At 37.3% G+C, this 17,382-nt stretch overlaps 1 protein-coding gene across 2 annotated transcripts in view; it reads right to left on the reverse strand.

The window, feature by feature from the left end:
• Positions 1–17,382, reverse strand: part of GNAS (GNAS complex locus) — a gene marked incomplete at its 5' end in the record, with an annotated part of 161,360 nt that overhangs the window by 33,376 nt on the left and 110,602 nt on the right. Inside the window, 2 exons of one of the 2 annotated variants that reach the window (XM_082325561.1) lie at positions 8,147–8,244; positions 13,889–13,944. In XM_082325561.1, coding sequence (XP_082181687.1) covers positions 8,147–8,244; positions 13,889–13,944 — 154 coding nt within the window. The remainder of the gene's footprint in view (positions 1–8,146; positions 8,245–13,888; positions 13,945–17,382) is intronic. The other variant, XM_082325562.1, reaches the window with a different exon arrangement.

A 17,382-nucleotide genomic window follows, 5' to 3' on the forward strand; every position in this document is an offset into this window, starting at 1 on the left:
AGTCCCTCTTGATCAGAAGCTGGAAACACTGCTTTTCAAGGTGGCAACTCTTTAACTGTTTTGCATAACTAACCCCAGGTAAGTTTAGCTTCAGGAATACACAGGTATACAAATCACACAGTTATCTGCAGAACAAGCACCCTGCCAGTATAGTTCACTAATTTTCATTCTATTACAAACTTTTACCTATCAACAGAGCAAGAGACCAATACAACACTCACAGCATCTCTTCCAAAACCCTCAGTGGACAAAAGATGTCGTTTAATATATTTCTAGCATATTCTCTCACACTATTAATTAATGACACAACAATAACTTTGAAGACGGGAAAAGGAACCAGTGGGAAGAAATGAGGAACCTGTTGCCATTAAAATGCAGCAATTAGTAAAAGTTTAATTAACAGAAGGTTTTGGCTTATATTCCATCTCCTGCTGTATTGCATTTCAACTCTTCACCCACAAAAAAATGCCACTGCATTTGAATTTGTACGTTTGCAGAGAACAGTGCCACAAAAAACAAAGCAGAAGCATGGATAGGTATCAGAAATATGCTGAAATATGCCTCTGACATTTGCTTTAAAAAAAGCTCAATTTTTTTTTTTTTTTTTTTTTTTGAAATAGAAATGTCAGGGCTTATGCACATTTTGTCATTTGTCTGTATTATTTGTTTATTTAAATGTTTAAAATCATTTAGTGATACAGCATAATATTCTTTATCAAACAACACAGTTTGCCATTTTTACCACTAGTAACAAGGAATCTGTTATTCTGTTTAGTGAATGATTTCTAACCCTGTGTTAATTAACTCTGTGGGTATAGGCAAGCCATCAAGAAATTGGGCTACAGAACAACTTTGTCTGCAGAATTCTGAACTGTAGCCAAGTACTTTTAGTACAGAATTCTCTTACAAAGCTGCACCATTCCTAGGTTTATACAGTAGTAGTTATTCATACATTCACATTCTTTGATAACATCAACTTTGGTTTTAAAGCAGACCATTAATGTAAAATAGTAGCTAAGAGATACATCCTGAGCAAACTACCAGCTGGATTCAACACAGTATTCTTCACCGGCTAACTAAAATGTCAATATGCTTGTTATTTAGGCCTGCCTTCATGACACTGTCTTGATGTGCTCTTGCCATTCAAAATGAAACTTAGGTGTCAGAGGAAAACAGCAATCTACTGAACAAATCACGTGGATGTTTACTTATGATTGCAGAGGAAATTTACTATTTTATGGACAAATTTTATTTAAATAAAATGTTCACATTCATGTCAAAGTTTCAAAAATACTCTTGAGCAAGTGTGTGCCTAACCTGAGCAAATTCTGTGCATGTGACTTTGTTACTGAAAGAAAGAAATAGCTGTTGTATGAGCAAATGCTCCATTTGCATGTGAAAGCAAATGTAACACATTGAGAAATAAACATCCATTTCTACTAAATCAGGCATCCATGAACACTTGCATTAGTGTTTATCCTTAAATCTTGCAGGCATTAGCAAGTGATACACTTAAACTAAAAGGCAAAGCGTGACTATGTGGATGCAGGACTGCATCAAGAAATTGGGAAGAAGTTCCAACCCAGCTTTTCCATGCTCTTCAGATCAGGTCAGTCCTGCATCCAGCTGAAGGCAAATCCCTAATATTTATAACTAGACACGGAAAGGAAGTTGCATCTGCAGCCAAAGGCCAGAAAGGAACTGACACATTAACAGATGTGTGGAACAAAGGAGAAACAAAAATGGCAAATGAATGAAGGTGATGGGGGGGGGGGGGGGGTTTACAAGTGGCAGAGCGAGTGAAAGTGGAAGCAGAGACTGGATTCCTGAAGCAAACAGTTAAACCCTTTCACAATAATTCAGAACAATGTGGTGGGCATCACACAGACCTCAAAAGCCTGTGGTATGACTTCTTAAATCGCCCACATTTTTGACTTGTAAAGGTCTTTCTGCCATTATGGCTCATCACTTTTAGTATTTTCACTTATTGGTGCTCCTAATTCGTAATACTCAAGCAAGCTATTCCAGGACACCTTTTGTTTTATCTCGCTTCATACTGGGATGTAATTTATTTTGAAGACAGAGAAGTTTATCTGGGGTTGAGTGTAGCTTGAAATTATGAATTTATGATTAGCTGTGACAACAGTGGGAACATGTGTTGAATTCATAATCCATTTATTGGCTAAATTTAGGTAATCTGGTTTTCACAGCACTTGCCAGCAGGCACATCCCTGCTATCAACAGTCAGCAAGAAAGGGCAGACACATGGAGTAGTTAGGTATAATTCAGCTACTTATATATTTTGGCTCATTTTGTTGGTAGTGACTTCACGTAAGTCACGCAAAGACAGAAGTTACTGTGCTTCCCACCATCTACAGCACCCTATTTCTGCACCTAATACCCCACTGGATTGCAGAGGAAATATAACCTGGGCTGTGTTTTGGGTTGTTTTAATTGAAATTTAACCTTGTTTAAAACATGATCCTCTATTCCCTCAGTCTGAAGAAGAGTTGGGAGAAGACCCTAATTCAGTTATGTCTAAGTGCTCTGGAATAAAGTAAGGTGGGTTTTATAATCAAGACTAAGGAATAGAAGTTAGATGATCTGGGTCTACTCCTTGGCTTGCCAAAGAATTCACAGAGAAGTATGCAAGCTCATCAGTTTTAGATCAATGAAAGGCGACATGAATATTATTCTTCCTCACGGGAATGTTTAACAATATAATTGTTAATGTCCGTAAGAAGCTCATGTATGCCAGGAATATAGGCCAGGGAAATTCCTGTCCTGTTGAATGTGAATACGCAGACATAGCTTGCAGAGCTGGAGGAGACAAGAGCAACTACTCTGCCAAAATCACATCAAGCAGAAAAAAAAGTAAAATAAAATTAAAAAAAGGTAATTAATATGAATAAGAAACTAGACTAACAGTAGTACCACTGATAAATCGGCCGCTATTTTAAAAGGTGAGACTTTCAGCAAACGCACTCTCCTACATGTTCTATGAAGGGAACTTTGTCATGAAGTGACATCAACATGGAAGGAAATCATTAAGTGCTCAGATCGGGGCTCTTAATTGCCCTCTACAAGTCTGCAAATCCAGAAATAAAACACACCATAAATCTTAATAAAAATATAAAGAATTTACAACCCATAACAAATTAGAAATTAAAAAAAACAGTGCATCCACATCTGCTGATCCTTAGCAGCCCTGCACAGCAGTCAGCTAATAGCTGCACTGCCCCCCTTTCTTTGATAAGTATTTTAAAAACAAACATCTTAAAAAATACTTCTCATAAAACTCTTCTGGAGAAGCCTGGCACAGTTTCAAGCTATCGGAGTGGCTCTGCTGGTGCTGAAGCTCAAGAAACGCAACTCTGCACCTAGACCAGCCACCTCCCCGTGCCTTCTCTTCCCCGAAATGGCAGGCGGCAGGAGAAAAGCCGGTGCGGCAGGAAATAGCGTGAGAATGGGCTCCCTCATGCTACTTCCAGCCCTTCCTGATATCGGAGGGTGTGAAATGGGTTGCAAAGACTGTCTCTCACATTATTTCCTTTTCCACCCCAGCCAGAACCAGGAAGCGCCAGCTAGGAGATACGCAGAGAAAGCATAGCGTAAAATGAAGCACAAAATCAAATTGGTGGCCAAGGCTAACTTAAGCAAGAATTCAAGGATCTGTGGGCACAGTGTAATATTAGCAAGTCTAGAAAAAGCACTAGGAGGCTCACATACCCAGCTTTGCTTTTGATTTGCTACATAGCTAATCCAAAGGCTACTGACATCAAAGCAATTTTCTTCAGGACATCCACAGACTTTGGGTCAGACCTCACAGGACGGTGCTGGCATCCTTCATGCCCTCGTGCCACAAACAGCACATTCCTATGGGAGAGATCCTACTTACTCTGACTACTCTGCTGTGTATTTGTGAGGCTTTAAGACCAGAGCTCCTCAAATGTAGATGTATTAGTAACAACCGCACTTCAAAGAGATCATGTTTGTTTATATTTGACAGAAGGCATATATTTGACAAACAGGTCTTGGCACATTACAGTGGAAATGGCTCCTATATTCTTAATATTAAGTAATATATTCTAATTAAAATGCAATCCTGTGCCTTCAGGGAAGAAATATGAAGGACAGTAAATCATTTATCACTGTTTGGGATTTTCTATATTCTAGACGCTTCTACATTCTTCTGTTTATTATTAGAGTGGTATCACATAGCAGCTTCAATACAAACATTCGTTCTCTTCGGTATGCATCCCCACAAGATGCAACAGCAATGAAATTTGGTCTCCTCATAGATAATGCTCCTTCCTCACAGCTAAAATACCTTCCCCTCAGAGAGAAACTGGTGACAGCCTCACACACTATGTTGTTCTAAAAGCAGAATTGAAACTAATTACTGAGTAAGTCCAGTTAAGAAAAGAGAAACAGCCCCCCTTCCTTTCTCTGCCTCTCAAGACTGTAAAGCATGCCTAGGCAGGAAGTACGGTAAAGCTCATGATGAGCGGAGGCAGCTACTCTTTCAAAATGAACAGGGCTCCTCTGAAGTGACATTTTCATTTAGTCAGTGAGCTTGAAGATAAAGGGCAGGATAGCAGAAGGGCTCTCCAACAGATGAGGTTATGGCCAGGCCTCCCAGCTTCACACCTCCAAAGATCACAACTGCAGTTAAATGGAAAGCCAGGACAGTACCTGTGGCTTTTGGTAAAGTTGTCTTTTCTGAGCCAATGCAACCAGGAACTTGGTGGAACAATAACAGTGCATATTAACATTAACTTCTTATGGCAAGACATTGAAAAATTGTAGCGAGTCAGCAGGAAGTACTGTAGTACTTAAAGTTACTGCTCAGGAGCAGGTGAAAAATACCATTTCCAGGCTCTGAACACCTACATTTGAGTTAGGTAGATACAACACATGAGGTTGAGAATTATATTTGTTCCCACTTTCCTGGGAAAGGACAAGCAGCAAAAAGTGGCTTTCCCCTCGCCCTTTGCTCATCCAGGAGAGCTCCTGACTAGTTCCCTTCTTTCTCTGCAAAAACTCTGCAAGAGTTTAAGCCTCCATCTCCCCATCATCTTCAAGATGCTCTAGAATCCTGCAGCTATGCCATACAGCCCTTAACTTCAAAAAGACCTTCTTTTGGACTATAGCTAAGCTGCCTACACAGAGAACCAGTTTTTATCCACGAAAAGCAGAATTGCAAAAGCGTCAATGCCGAACAGAAGGGAACTAGGTAAGTCCTCATGGCCTTCCCGGTACCTCACTGCCACCATCACGCCATTGACAAAAGATGGAAATAAGAGGAGGGAAAGGACTTGTGCCAGTTCCCAGAAGACAGGAGGCAGGACGCCGGGTGCTGCCGCAGTCTCCTGCCTGGAACAGCCGCCGCACAGGCAGACCACAAGGCCTCTAATGTGCCCGCTCCCGGAGGGCAGGAGGCACAGACCGGCCTCTAATGTGCCCGCTCCCGGAGGGCAGGAGGCACAGACCGGCCTCTAATGTGCCCGCTCCCGGAGGGCAGGAGGCACAGACCGGCCCCTAAACTCTTCAAGATCCCTGAAGAAGCTCTGCATAGTTTTCTTGCAGGTTTGGCAGAAACAGAAATGAATTTAATTTTGCTATTAACATTTCCGAAAGCCAAACAAAGCCCTGTAAGATATACACTCCTCACTGTTGCCTGCTAAAAGACAGACAAAATTGATTTTTAAACATTTGGCAGAATCTCCTTGCAAAGCTTCCTATATATATAACCGTGTCACTTCCAAGAGTGAAAAAAACTTCTTTTTTAAAAATTGCAGAATGTTAAATGAGCCCACACCAAGACAAACTTTACACTAAGCAATTCACACTTCAAAAAATGACAGTTAAAAAAATTTTAACATTTTATAAACAACTATAAAAAGTTAATTTTTGTGAACAAGAAACATTGTTTAGAATTTTAAAGTAATTCACTGAACAAAGAATCCATTAATATTTAAGAATTTATTCAACTTTCAAGAGCAAGAAGGGATTTTTGGAAGCTGGATTGATCTTGAAAGAGAAAAGCCACTTTTCCACCTTCCATTTTAAGTATGCCTCTCTTATTTTAAACAGGGACTTCAAAAGGGGAAAGTGTTTAGAACCCGAGACGCTTCTCTGAAAGAACTGACAACTCCAACACAGTTTGCTCAACTTTCTAACTTCTATTAGCCCTAATGACAGTAGGTTGCACATTCAAATTAAAATAGTTTTCACTTGATAAATCTCAGATACATTTTTATATTTTGCCTTTGCTACACCATTTTAGTGTGTGCTCACCAGCTTAATTTCAAGGTATCAATCACGTCAGATTCAGAATTTCAAAGTGATGTTAACCTCCAAGGAAACATTTTGCCATTAAAAAACTCTTCCTCTGCATATTCTGTTCTTATAAACAACACCACTGCATGAACAAAAACGCCAGAAAGGACAAGAACTACCAAAACTAAGTTAGAAAGCTCTCTCTGCAAGAAAATGATGTCATATACTTTACTATCAAATTGAATAAAGATTAGAATTATGAAATACTTTTAGAAGAAGAAGACAGCAATGGTACTTTAGGAAAAAAAAATCTGTAATTTATCAGCAATGTACAAGGTTTATTTTTGGCTCAACAGCCCACGATGTAGCATTAAGTGTTCCACTAGATGGAGCAGGACAGTAAAACCATCATGAAGGCCATCCCCTTTGCTGACCCATGAAAAAGTCAATGTCCAGCAATCAGGGATGATAAGAATTTTAGCTTTCTTCTGTGCATTCAGGGCAGAACAAAGTTGTTCCTCTTCCAAAAAAGGGCAACACAAAACCCCCTTAGGGCTTAACAATATTTATTCCTTCCCATCATAGAAGTTGCCTATTAACAAACACTAACCAGAAAGAAACAGATAACCAAACACTATCAGAAACAAAACTAGTTTTTCCCCATTTCTATCAGCTTTACACTAGAAAGACGAAATGTACTGGGTAGCTGACAGCAAATTAAAATCTTGTAGTATTTTTTATTTTGTAGCAACTGAACTTGCAAAAAGATCCATGCGAAATGATCAAACATTAGTCACCTAATGCAAAAGTCATCACTACTCATCAAACAAATTCACACTAGAAACAATGGCAAAACTTCAAAGAGGCTCCTAAAGACCTGGAGCTGTGCAAGTCATAGTAAAATTATCTCCCTGGTCTCTTTTCAAAGAGAGCTAATTGTTAATTTACCTTTAAGTCTACCTAAACAAACAAAAAAAAGAACCTTACAAATTTTATTTCATCAAATGTTCTTTAAGAGATACAGTAGTAGACAAACTGGAGTTGTCCATCTTCATGTGAAATGGGAAACCTGCATTTCCTTGACACTTCTCCAGAAGAAGTACAGAGAGTATAAGCTAACAGTTTTAACCATTAATATCCCAAATTCATGTCCTGCAATTCTTGACTATACACAACAAAAATACCAGGAACGGTCACAATTATCACAAACACCTTGCCGTAAAAAAATTCTGGACCATACTATAGTGCTATATGTGATAAATAACTGCAAACACGCAGCAGTCTCTCATGACAATACTAATTATCAGAGTGGTATAAATAGCAGAAGAGAATGAATCATTCTCAGATATGTGCATGAAGGCACACAAGCAGAAGTCTTGGTGACTGATCACAGGCTGCTGCCCATGATTGTTGCTGCCATCTCTTTGTTTTCAGATAAACAAACCGCACTAAAACCAACAGCTACAAACATGGGCATGTTTCACACTGACGTACTTTCCAACTTACTAAGACTTGCTGCAGTATCTGAAGCTGTCATTTGGAAAGGAACTGGTCTAAGTGGAAGAAGCAAGAAATTTGGTCTTTGAGACAATACAATTGTCCAGTGCATTAAGGTGTCAGTCTGTATTAAAATCATTTGAAAGCATCTGCAAGGTTTTCAATATAGATGTTACTGTTTAACTGAATGCCAGTTTTTCCTACCTCTCTGAAGAGCTGATTACCAAGAATTCACTATGTAGCATACAGTCCTTTTCCAAAGTAAGGAAAAGTAAGCATCAGGACCATCCAAATCACTCTCATTAACATTTTATAAAAAGACTTGTATATCGCAGTCAATATACAGCAGATTAGAAACAATACTTACTACTGTGCACAATCAATCAGTTGATATTCATTAGATCTCTCATAGCAGGCTTTCACACCTTCGTCTTGCCAAAGTGTTTTTGTATGTTCATAAAACTCCTGAAAGAGTAAAAATAGTATTAGCAAAATGAGTTATATATGAAGGGAATCGTCAAATGCTAACATATCATTACCACTGTAATGAACGGTAAATGGTAGCATATTTAACAAAAAACTTTAAACTTTTTTAGAACCTTACTACATGTTCAGTTGTTTTGACTTTAATGTTTTGTAGCACTTAAAGATCTGCTTCTCATTTTGATTGAGTCCAACTATATATTGAAACAAGGGTTAACTTTTCTTTAATGACAATTCTGTTGGTATTTTTAATAATCCATACTATTTGGTAACATTTGTTCTTTAACTCACAGTTCCACTGCATGTTGTATTCATTTGGGTGTCAAGATTTTTTTTTTTTTCTTCAACGAAACACTACTTCTCAATAATTCTTACATAAAGGTAGCAAATGATGATTAGGTTTTACTTGACTTTCCAAGTTAGTCAGGATCTTCAGGGACTATATAGATATCTGCATTTTACTTAACTCTGTATCACTTAACTCAAAGTATTTGTAGAATTTATTCTTTTACAGTGTAAAAGGATATTAAACTACAGAAAAAATACAGTGATACAAAGCCAGATCGTGTTTTGATTGTGTCAACCTTAAAAATTATAAGCCAAGAAACAAAAGCAGACAGCCAAAAATGCAATGCTTCAGTTTTGTTGAACCTGTAACACAAGTATAAAACACAACCAGAAGCCCATTCTTTTTTTGCATATAAAAGATGCACTTTTGCTCCAACAGGGGCATGTGCAACACGGAATTGCATTTCTAGTGATCAGTCTAAGAACTTTGAATAGACTTAGAAAGAACAGCAGCAGCCTAGTGACTTAAATACGCGCACCACTGTGGGCATTACTTTTATCAATGACCATGGACTTTTCTTGGCTATCTCTCACAGCTTTTAAAGTGTTTTGGACTAAATACTTTTATTCTGATTTTAAGTGGCTCAGGGAACTTATTCCAAATCAGCTTTTTTGCATCCAGGACAGCACATGACCTTTAAAATAGTTGCTGTATGTATTCTGTTTTTCCCCCCACCCCTTTTCTTTACAGTAGAATTTTTTTTTTTTTAAAAAGAATATATTATTTTAAATAGCCATTTTACTGCTTCAAGGTTTCTCCATTAACTTAGCTTTGGAATTGCTCCCTCTCTTGGGATATCAGTCTCTCGCATTCTTTCACTATCAGTGTAGTACAAAGAAAGGGTCACATCCAAATGTGCCTTCCAAGGTTTCACTTGAAAATATCTTTTTTAAAAATTCACTTTCCTACCAGAATGTTAACTAACACCTGAACTGTACCAGAACAGTAGATGCTTTAAATGGCATCTTAAAGATGCATAATGGCATCTTAAAGTAAATTTAGTGATGCAGATTTCCAAACCATCCTCTTTTTGGCAGGTATAAGATGCATATGTGATTGTCTGATCATGCAGTCGTGAATACCGATGATGGAAACAGCCTATCAAATGTAAATTTGATCTTGCTTTTATTGCTATTGAATATTCACCAGCTGCACATACACACACAAAATATTCACTAGCTGCACAAAAAACTCTAAAAAATGGTAAAATTTTTGTCTAATTTCTTTTAAAGAGATTATAAAGTTATATATAGTATTAGATGTATCTTTTCAGTTTGTTCCCTGCTTTAATGAACTGTTCATGAACAAAAACACCAGTTAAATTTCTTTCCTAAGAAGATTTTACTTGATTTTTAGTATTTGTAGATTGTATGACCATTTGCTGTTAAAGGAAGTAAAACATGAATCAAAATCTTAATTCCAGTTCTCAGTTTTCTTTCTCACACTGCTGAAATTATGTTCATTGGATGATTTCATTTTGAAGGTTTCCAATTTTTTGGCAGTTGGGGGATCTTCAATCTTCAACTGTATCACAGCATAGTGAGGAAAATATCTTTCCAAAACAAAAAGGAGTAGGAAAAGAAAGTAAAGGAGAAAGGGGGAATTATCTGGAATCTCACTGTATTTGAGCCAAACCCATTTTGGGGTGGCTTTATATATTTATTTTTAAAAGTAACAGTAGTCTAATACAGAACACCCTATGACTCACTCAACTTATTACTACAAAGCTGAAAAATTAAAAAATTGATTAATCAATTTTATGGGGTTTTTTGCTGAAACAGCAGCTGATTCAAATGGACAGACACCATTTAAATTTCCCATCTAATCAAGATAACTTACACCAGACTTCAGATAGTTAATTGAACTATTTGGCAGAGATATGGTTCTAAAATAGACATCTACTTCAAACTGGGGTCAGCATCTGCCAAGCCAATTATCTCCAAACATACCTCAAAATACTTGCTTCATCCTGCATTATAGTAAGTAAACAAATAACTAGGCAAAGACAGGTTTATAGAAAATGCAATGAATCATAAAGATTTTTCATCACCTACAAATGTACATTTAAAGTGAAAAGAGGCAGTGCCTTAATGAAAAAAAGTCACAGCATAGTAAAACTCTACCAGAAAAACGAGACACAAAAGTCCTTCCTCACTACTGTTGCTCACTACAACTATGACATTCTGGCAGAGAACTGATATAAAGCAATTATTTCAAACAACTTATGAACTCCATCATACCTTGCGGAGAAATATTTGTAGTAGTTTCTGCAATCAGACTCTTAAAATGGGATGAAAAGTAAATCCAGTTCCTGGCCCTAGCATAAACACATTCATAATAAAAAGCCTAGGAATTAGTCTAACAGAACAGTTACATATTGTTCAGAAGAGTCCTCCCTGTGTTTTAAGGGCAGTTCTTAACTTCTAAGAAAATACGTGGATTACAATAATGAGATAATGATCAATGTTTGTGCCTCGTTAGGCCAAATTAGCAATAAAATACTTAATATTGCCTTTATGTCTGTCCTGCTAATCTGAACTATAACCAGCAATACTTACGCAATCTTTTCAATATAGTTATTAACTGTCCATGTGGGGTGGAAAAAGAATTTAAGTCCACATTCTTTGAACTTTTTATTGGCATTTCAAAATCAGGATCTACAACAAGTAACAAGTAATAGATTATTATACTATGACACAGTGCGGGTTTTGGGTGTGGGTTTTTTGTGTTTCTTTTGGGTCTTTTTTGTTGTTTGTTTGTTTGTTTTCATTTTGTTTTTAAAACCAAACTACATGACTTGTGATAGTCAAATATAGCCTTTTATTAATAAACAACCTTTTGTCTTTAGGCCACATCAAATATATCTTCACACATTTTGGGACTAATGCTGGGACAGCTTATGCAACTGTAAAGTAGCAAGGTGTTCACCATGGAAAAGTTGGAACCAGGCTTATAGACTTTCACTCTTGCTTTATTAGAAGCCTACGTACACTAGTGACTGATTTTGGAATTAAGACATAGTAGCTAGTTGCAAAAAACCAGATTCTCCCTCCTCCCCAATACACCTACACTAACCGCAATTCTGAAATAATATTTAAGAAAAAGAATAACATAAGAAATCCTCAGCATCCCATTTGAGTCATGGAATGTAGCTTGGGGCTACTCTCAGGCAAGGCAAGTAAAACCACAAGATTTGTTATGTATTTAGGTAAAACAGGGGCTTCAGAGGCCACTACAAAAATCAAGTTAGCAACAGGGTTGGTTTTTTGAGTTAAATAGGTCTAATTTGTATGAGACCTCTAAAAATAATGAGTTAGGAAACAAATTAACCAAAAGTAGCAGGCAAATTTCCTGAAAAGAAATAGCCAGAAAACTAGTCCTTACATGTCTGGTTCTTGTTTCCATAACACTGCTTCATTTGCTGGCACATTCTAATATAACAGACTCTACAGCAGCATCTTGCACTATAAAATGGAACTCCTAACAAAACAGCTAAAATAAACACATAACACTAAATAACAATTTGGCTTGAGATGACATTCCACAATAAATAGGATTGAAATGTTAGGTTCCAAATTATCCATAGTATTTGCAAAGTACGGTCATATTATCCTTTCTTGCCCGATGCATATTTAAAACTGAAAAAAATATTCAAGTTATGTCATTTTCTATTAAAAAAAATGCTGCAGTTACACAATACACACCCAAGATCCTGTTTCAACTATAGCTGAAGCTGTGTAAAGCAACAAAAGTCAACATAAGTGATGACAGCATGGCATCACTAAGGAAGGTGAGAAGTGCATTCTTCCTAAGAATTATGTCAAGATTGTAGCATGTATTTACCACCAGACCAGACTTTACACTTTTCAAAGCGCTAACATAACCCTAAAGAGGGAGAAATCCTTGTGTAGAACACTTAGGGAAAACGATGCCAACAGAACACAAATCTGAACAGAACAAACAGGGCTTGACTTTGAATATGTTAAGGCTGGGCAGGGACATAGTTTGAATTCCGGGCACAATCCCTAACAGGCTACGCTTCCGTGAAACCGTAACAAACTCCGAGAAAATCCACTGTCTGGGTAAACCTTCTCTGACCTTACTTAGATAACTGAAGTATCAAGGACCATGACTTGCTGATGGTGAGGAAGCCTCATCTCTCATCATACCATAACACCGTGATACTTAGTAAGTCATATTTATGTGAAATGTATTTCAGTATTAATGTTTTATTTATTAGACAACACTTTCTCCACCTGCTGAAAGTTTCCCAATACAATGAGTCAATAGGCAACGTCTGTAAATCGCTTGTATTCACTTATAGGCATCTACACAGACCTCTAGAGACAAAACCCATCAGCTGAAATCATCACGTAAAAGGGATGCTTAGAAAACAGTACTTTGTTCCAGAAAGATCTTACTGACACAATTCTGGATTAGAAAAGGGGCAGGGCAAAGTCTAATCAAGTTAAAAACCTACTTATAATGGAAAATTTCAGCAAATTGAATAAATGGCAACAGGTAAACAGTGGTTTTATTAAAAGTCAAACAAGAGAAAGTGTTAAAGAACTTGGAGGTTGAGCATTTTGGTTGTTAAAAAAAATAATCCTCAAGAGAGAAACTCCAGGCCTGGGAAAAAATAAAGGAACCAAGATCAGCTTTTGAGAGGCATTCTAAAAGGACAAAATACGAGTTGAAAATGAAAGACACAAACTAGACATACTGTCTACAAGGTTTTGTTCCCTCCAGATATATAAATACTCAAGAGACTTTTAAAAAATGTTTATGAAGCAATGTTTTATAGGCATTAGGATGTTGGCAGGGAAGAACGTTGGCATAGTTCTTGCCACTATGACACCACTTTCACAGGAATCTTAGCATGGACAGGCAACATCACCTTTTCTTTGTAAAATATAATATAGGGTGGATCTGTCATTAGAACAGCTTGCTTACTAATTCCAGCAAAAGTCAATGCCATTGAAAAAACCTTACCTACTAAAAGGTGTGTACATCCATTACACAATGTTGTGGTTAAAACTGGGATTCAATTCCTGGGCAAAGTTCACTGTCCCATGGAGTTGCACATTTCATAATAAGAGTTTTAAATAGGTCATCCACTTACAAACCTAATGATTACAGGTCAAACCAAACCAGCTTCTAACTGTAAAATTGTATCTTGAAGGCCATTTGCTTCCCGACATGTTCAGCTTTTAAAAATAACACTGACCATTGGTTTCAAACCCTTTTACAAACCTACTCTGCAAGGTGTGGGCATATGAATTTTACTTTCATGACAGTCAGGCAGTTCAGCTGCATTCCACTAACGAACCGCACTAGAACAAGACCAGGTCACAGGATGGCAGGGCAGCACGGTGCATTCCAAGACAAACTGCTCAAGTTGATTTTCTCCTTCCAGGATAGCTAAATACACGACAAATTGATTTATTTTTCATTGCTTGTATCTGAAATCAAGTGATTACGATTGACTGTACGGCCACTCAGAGAAGGAAACTGATGGCATCTTGTCATTCTCCCTGTGTTTGGGCAGGGATACTAGAATGTGTTAAATTTGTCAAATCAGACAGTTTAATAAGCCACTTACTTGAATAGGGAAACATCTGCATTCCTAATGGTGTGAACAAGTGTTAATTATTGCTTGCTATTTTAGGGAAAATATGCCGATGATATCACAAAGGAAACGCATACCTACAAATAGCTGAAGATATTCTCCAGTTACTGGCATGTGTCCAGAGCTGAATACAAAACTCTCTGGGAGAGGCCAGAGTACTCAGCACTTCCCATAACTGAGTCAGAAATATTTTCAGCAAGGATTCAGTCTCATTATCAATAGTTTTTCATGCTTAGAAAAGAATGATGCTGAAATAGTTTGGGTTTCTGCTTATGGTATCTTCATGTTTCTAGTAGCACAAATTAAACTGGATGTGGCTGCAAGGAATGGACAATGGGAAGGGAATTTTATTTAAGAAACTCCTGTGAAGTTGGAACTGTCATTTTTCCCTTTTCTTAAGAGTTTCAAAACACCATAATATTTGAGAAATGTGCCCACACACAATTCCATACCCATAATCTACCAAGTGTCTTTGGTTAAAAGGCCTCACTAGCATAATGTCATGCCATTTCTACTTTCACAAGAAGTTTAATCACCACAGAAGCTTAATCTGTTGATACTAGAACACTGATTTAATCCTTTCACACAACTCCTATTTAAAGTACATCACACATTAGGGAGGCAGAACTCACTTTTGGTGAGAGCATTAAGATGGAAGTTGGCAGCTGTGGACCCTACTCTCTTTTGTCAAGATTCCTCTGCAATTTTAAAGCAAGTAATCAATATTCCTCTGCTTCTTCGGAGTATACTCATACATGGAAAGAAGGCAATTCATTAATGGATTAAACTTACTGATGGCATAAAAGTCTCACAAATAAGTCTTCTATACCATTCCAGCTCTCTCTTGGGGCAGTAGAGAGCGGTAATAGAGGCATTTCAACCATCAGCTATTTTTGTAGACCTCTGGCTAAGAAGGAAGGTTTAATAAAACTCTGAGAAATTTCCTTTGAGCCTTAAATTAGGGTTTGGAAAATGTCTTTCATACTACGTCATTTAGTTGCTTTTTGTGTAATGAATGTATAATAAACTTAAAACAAATAGTCAAATCAAGTGACCTTATTACCTTATGCAGTGCTATAAACAAACGCCATTTCAAATAATGGGTTGAACCCGGGACCACACTGCAACTTTGCTGCCCCCTTTCAGGTTGGAAACAAAAAAGCCTATTTTTGCCAGAAACTGCCACCAACAGAAAAGGGGAAAAGATAAAATAGTTCCTCCTCATTCTAAATTCAGACAAATCCCAAGGACAGATCACTAACCACCTTACAGTCTTTCTGAAGAAGCAGAATCTGTACTCATGAAAGTATTCATAGACTCTTAATGCAGTCTACATGAGGAAATCAAGCTCACATACACTTACAACAGATTAATTAAAAGTTCTGTTTATTTGCGGGGATTTTTTTTAAGAGTAAAAAGCTACCCAGTTTCCTGGGAGCTTAAGAAATCTTAAATTTTACTGGAGCACTGCAGAAATGTCACATACTCTCCAAAGGCAAGTTGAAAACCCTGACAACCCGCTGGTTCTCTGAACAGCGGGACTCTACCAGAAAAGATGCTTGCATTTAGACAACACGATATCCTTAATAGCCCCAGTCAGCTACAGGCACAACAGGTCTGTGGCAGGATCAAAACTCGGAGTCACACACGCAGCAAATACACAAGTAAATACCTGTTCATCCACACACCTTCGTTGCCACGCGAGCTCTTGCCAACCTCTGTTCTAGTTTGACAAGGGAAAAGGCCTGTGCTTGTGGATCTCTCTCAAGATTTGGGACCTGACGTGTTTTTTTAAATTCCATCATAACTTCATAAACTAAAAGCACACTCCCTGTCGCTCTATTCCATGTAAAAATCTCCCTGTTCGGAAGTCACAGATGACTGCACGTAAAGCGTAACTTTGCACACCTTTGCTGTACTACAATATATTGTATTTGGTACTGGAATAATGAAAAACAACTTGAAATTTAGCACTGAGGGACACGTGTAAAAAGAGCCCAGAGTATTCCACAGAACCAAAATGTAAAATAGATCACAATATTTTTCACTTTTTTCTTTTTAGCTACTTCCATGCTCATCCAAGCTCATCCTTTACTCATCTGATGTCATGTAAATTAAATTAAAATTCCAAAGTCATGATTTTTTAGAAGCGTGTTTACCATCCCATTTCCAAGTCTTTGTACATTACAGAATTTTTACGCCCAAAGGCACTTTTGTTGTACACCCAAAAAGCATGTCCACAGGGCAATTTGCACATGTACAAGATGCTTGGTCTTAACATAGAGTCTCACGAAAACTCTTCTCAAGCCACTGCAATACCAGGCAGGCTCACAGGTAAAATTTTATTTCATCTATGCGTACACCATTTTGTGATAGTCTCTTACTGTGATTAAAACCAGAAAATGCTTAAGAATTTTTATATTAAGTTTATGCCTATTTCCTGTTTAATTCAGCTGACAGCTCTTCTATTTCAACAGAAATTGAATTAATCTGTTCTTGTTCTTTAAGACTGCTCTGAGGAAAACAAAGATGATGTATCAAGAGCAATTAAGTCACTATTTCTTCAAATGAATTTCTAAGCATGAACTTATGGGCCATTTACTGGATAAAAATACAAGTGCAGAATAAAGCATTAGCATTTACTTCACATGCTAAACAAATAAATTAATAATAAAGCAAAATAAAGGGTGGTTTTTCTTGTACTATAAAAATGACTGCACTGCAGAAAACATGTGCAGATAATGTCATTGTCTGAAGTCCTGGATTGTAGATTCTCCAACTTAAGTAAATACTATATGGGATTTCAATAGAACTATGTGAACACCTCAGTGAAAGCACAATTCAAAAGACACATTCCTTTAATTTGCTAGCCAAAAATATTTTCACCTCATGCACAGAATACGTTTCATTTTGTTGCATTTAACAAACTGAAGCAGAAGTAGTAAAAGCATCCCCATTTTCACTGCAGTTAGAAATTGCTGTTACTGGTAATAAAATCTGGATTACCAGAAGGTGGGACAGGAGTTGTTCCTGCAGATGCTGCCACATTTAAGAATCGAATCAGGTGTAGCAAGAAGTACCACAGCAAACAAATCAAGAGACTAATCACTATATAGAAAAGCAATGCTAATTAGTAAAGCTG

The sequence above is a fragment of the Platalea leucorodia genome, assembly GCF_965183815.1.
Source record: "Platalea leucorodia genome assembly, chromosome: 13".
Taxonomy (NCBI): domain Eukaryota; kingdom Metazoa; phylum Chordata; class Aves; order Pelecaniformes; family Threskiornithidae; genus Platalea; species Platalea leucorodia.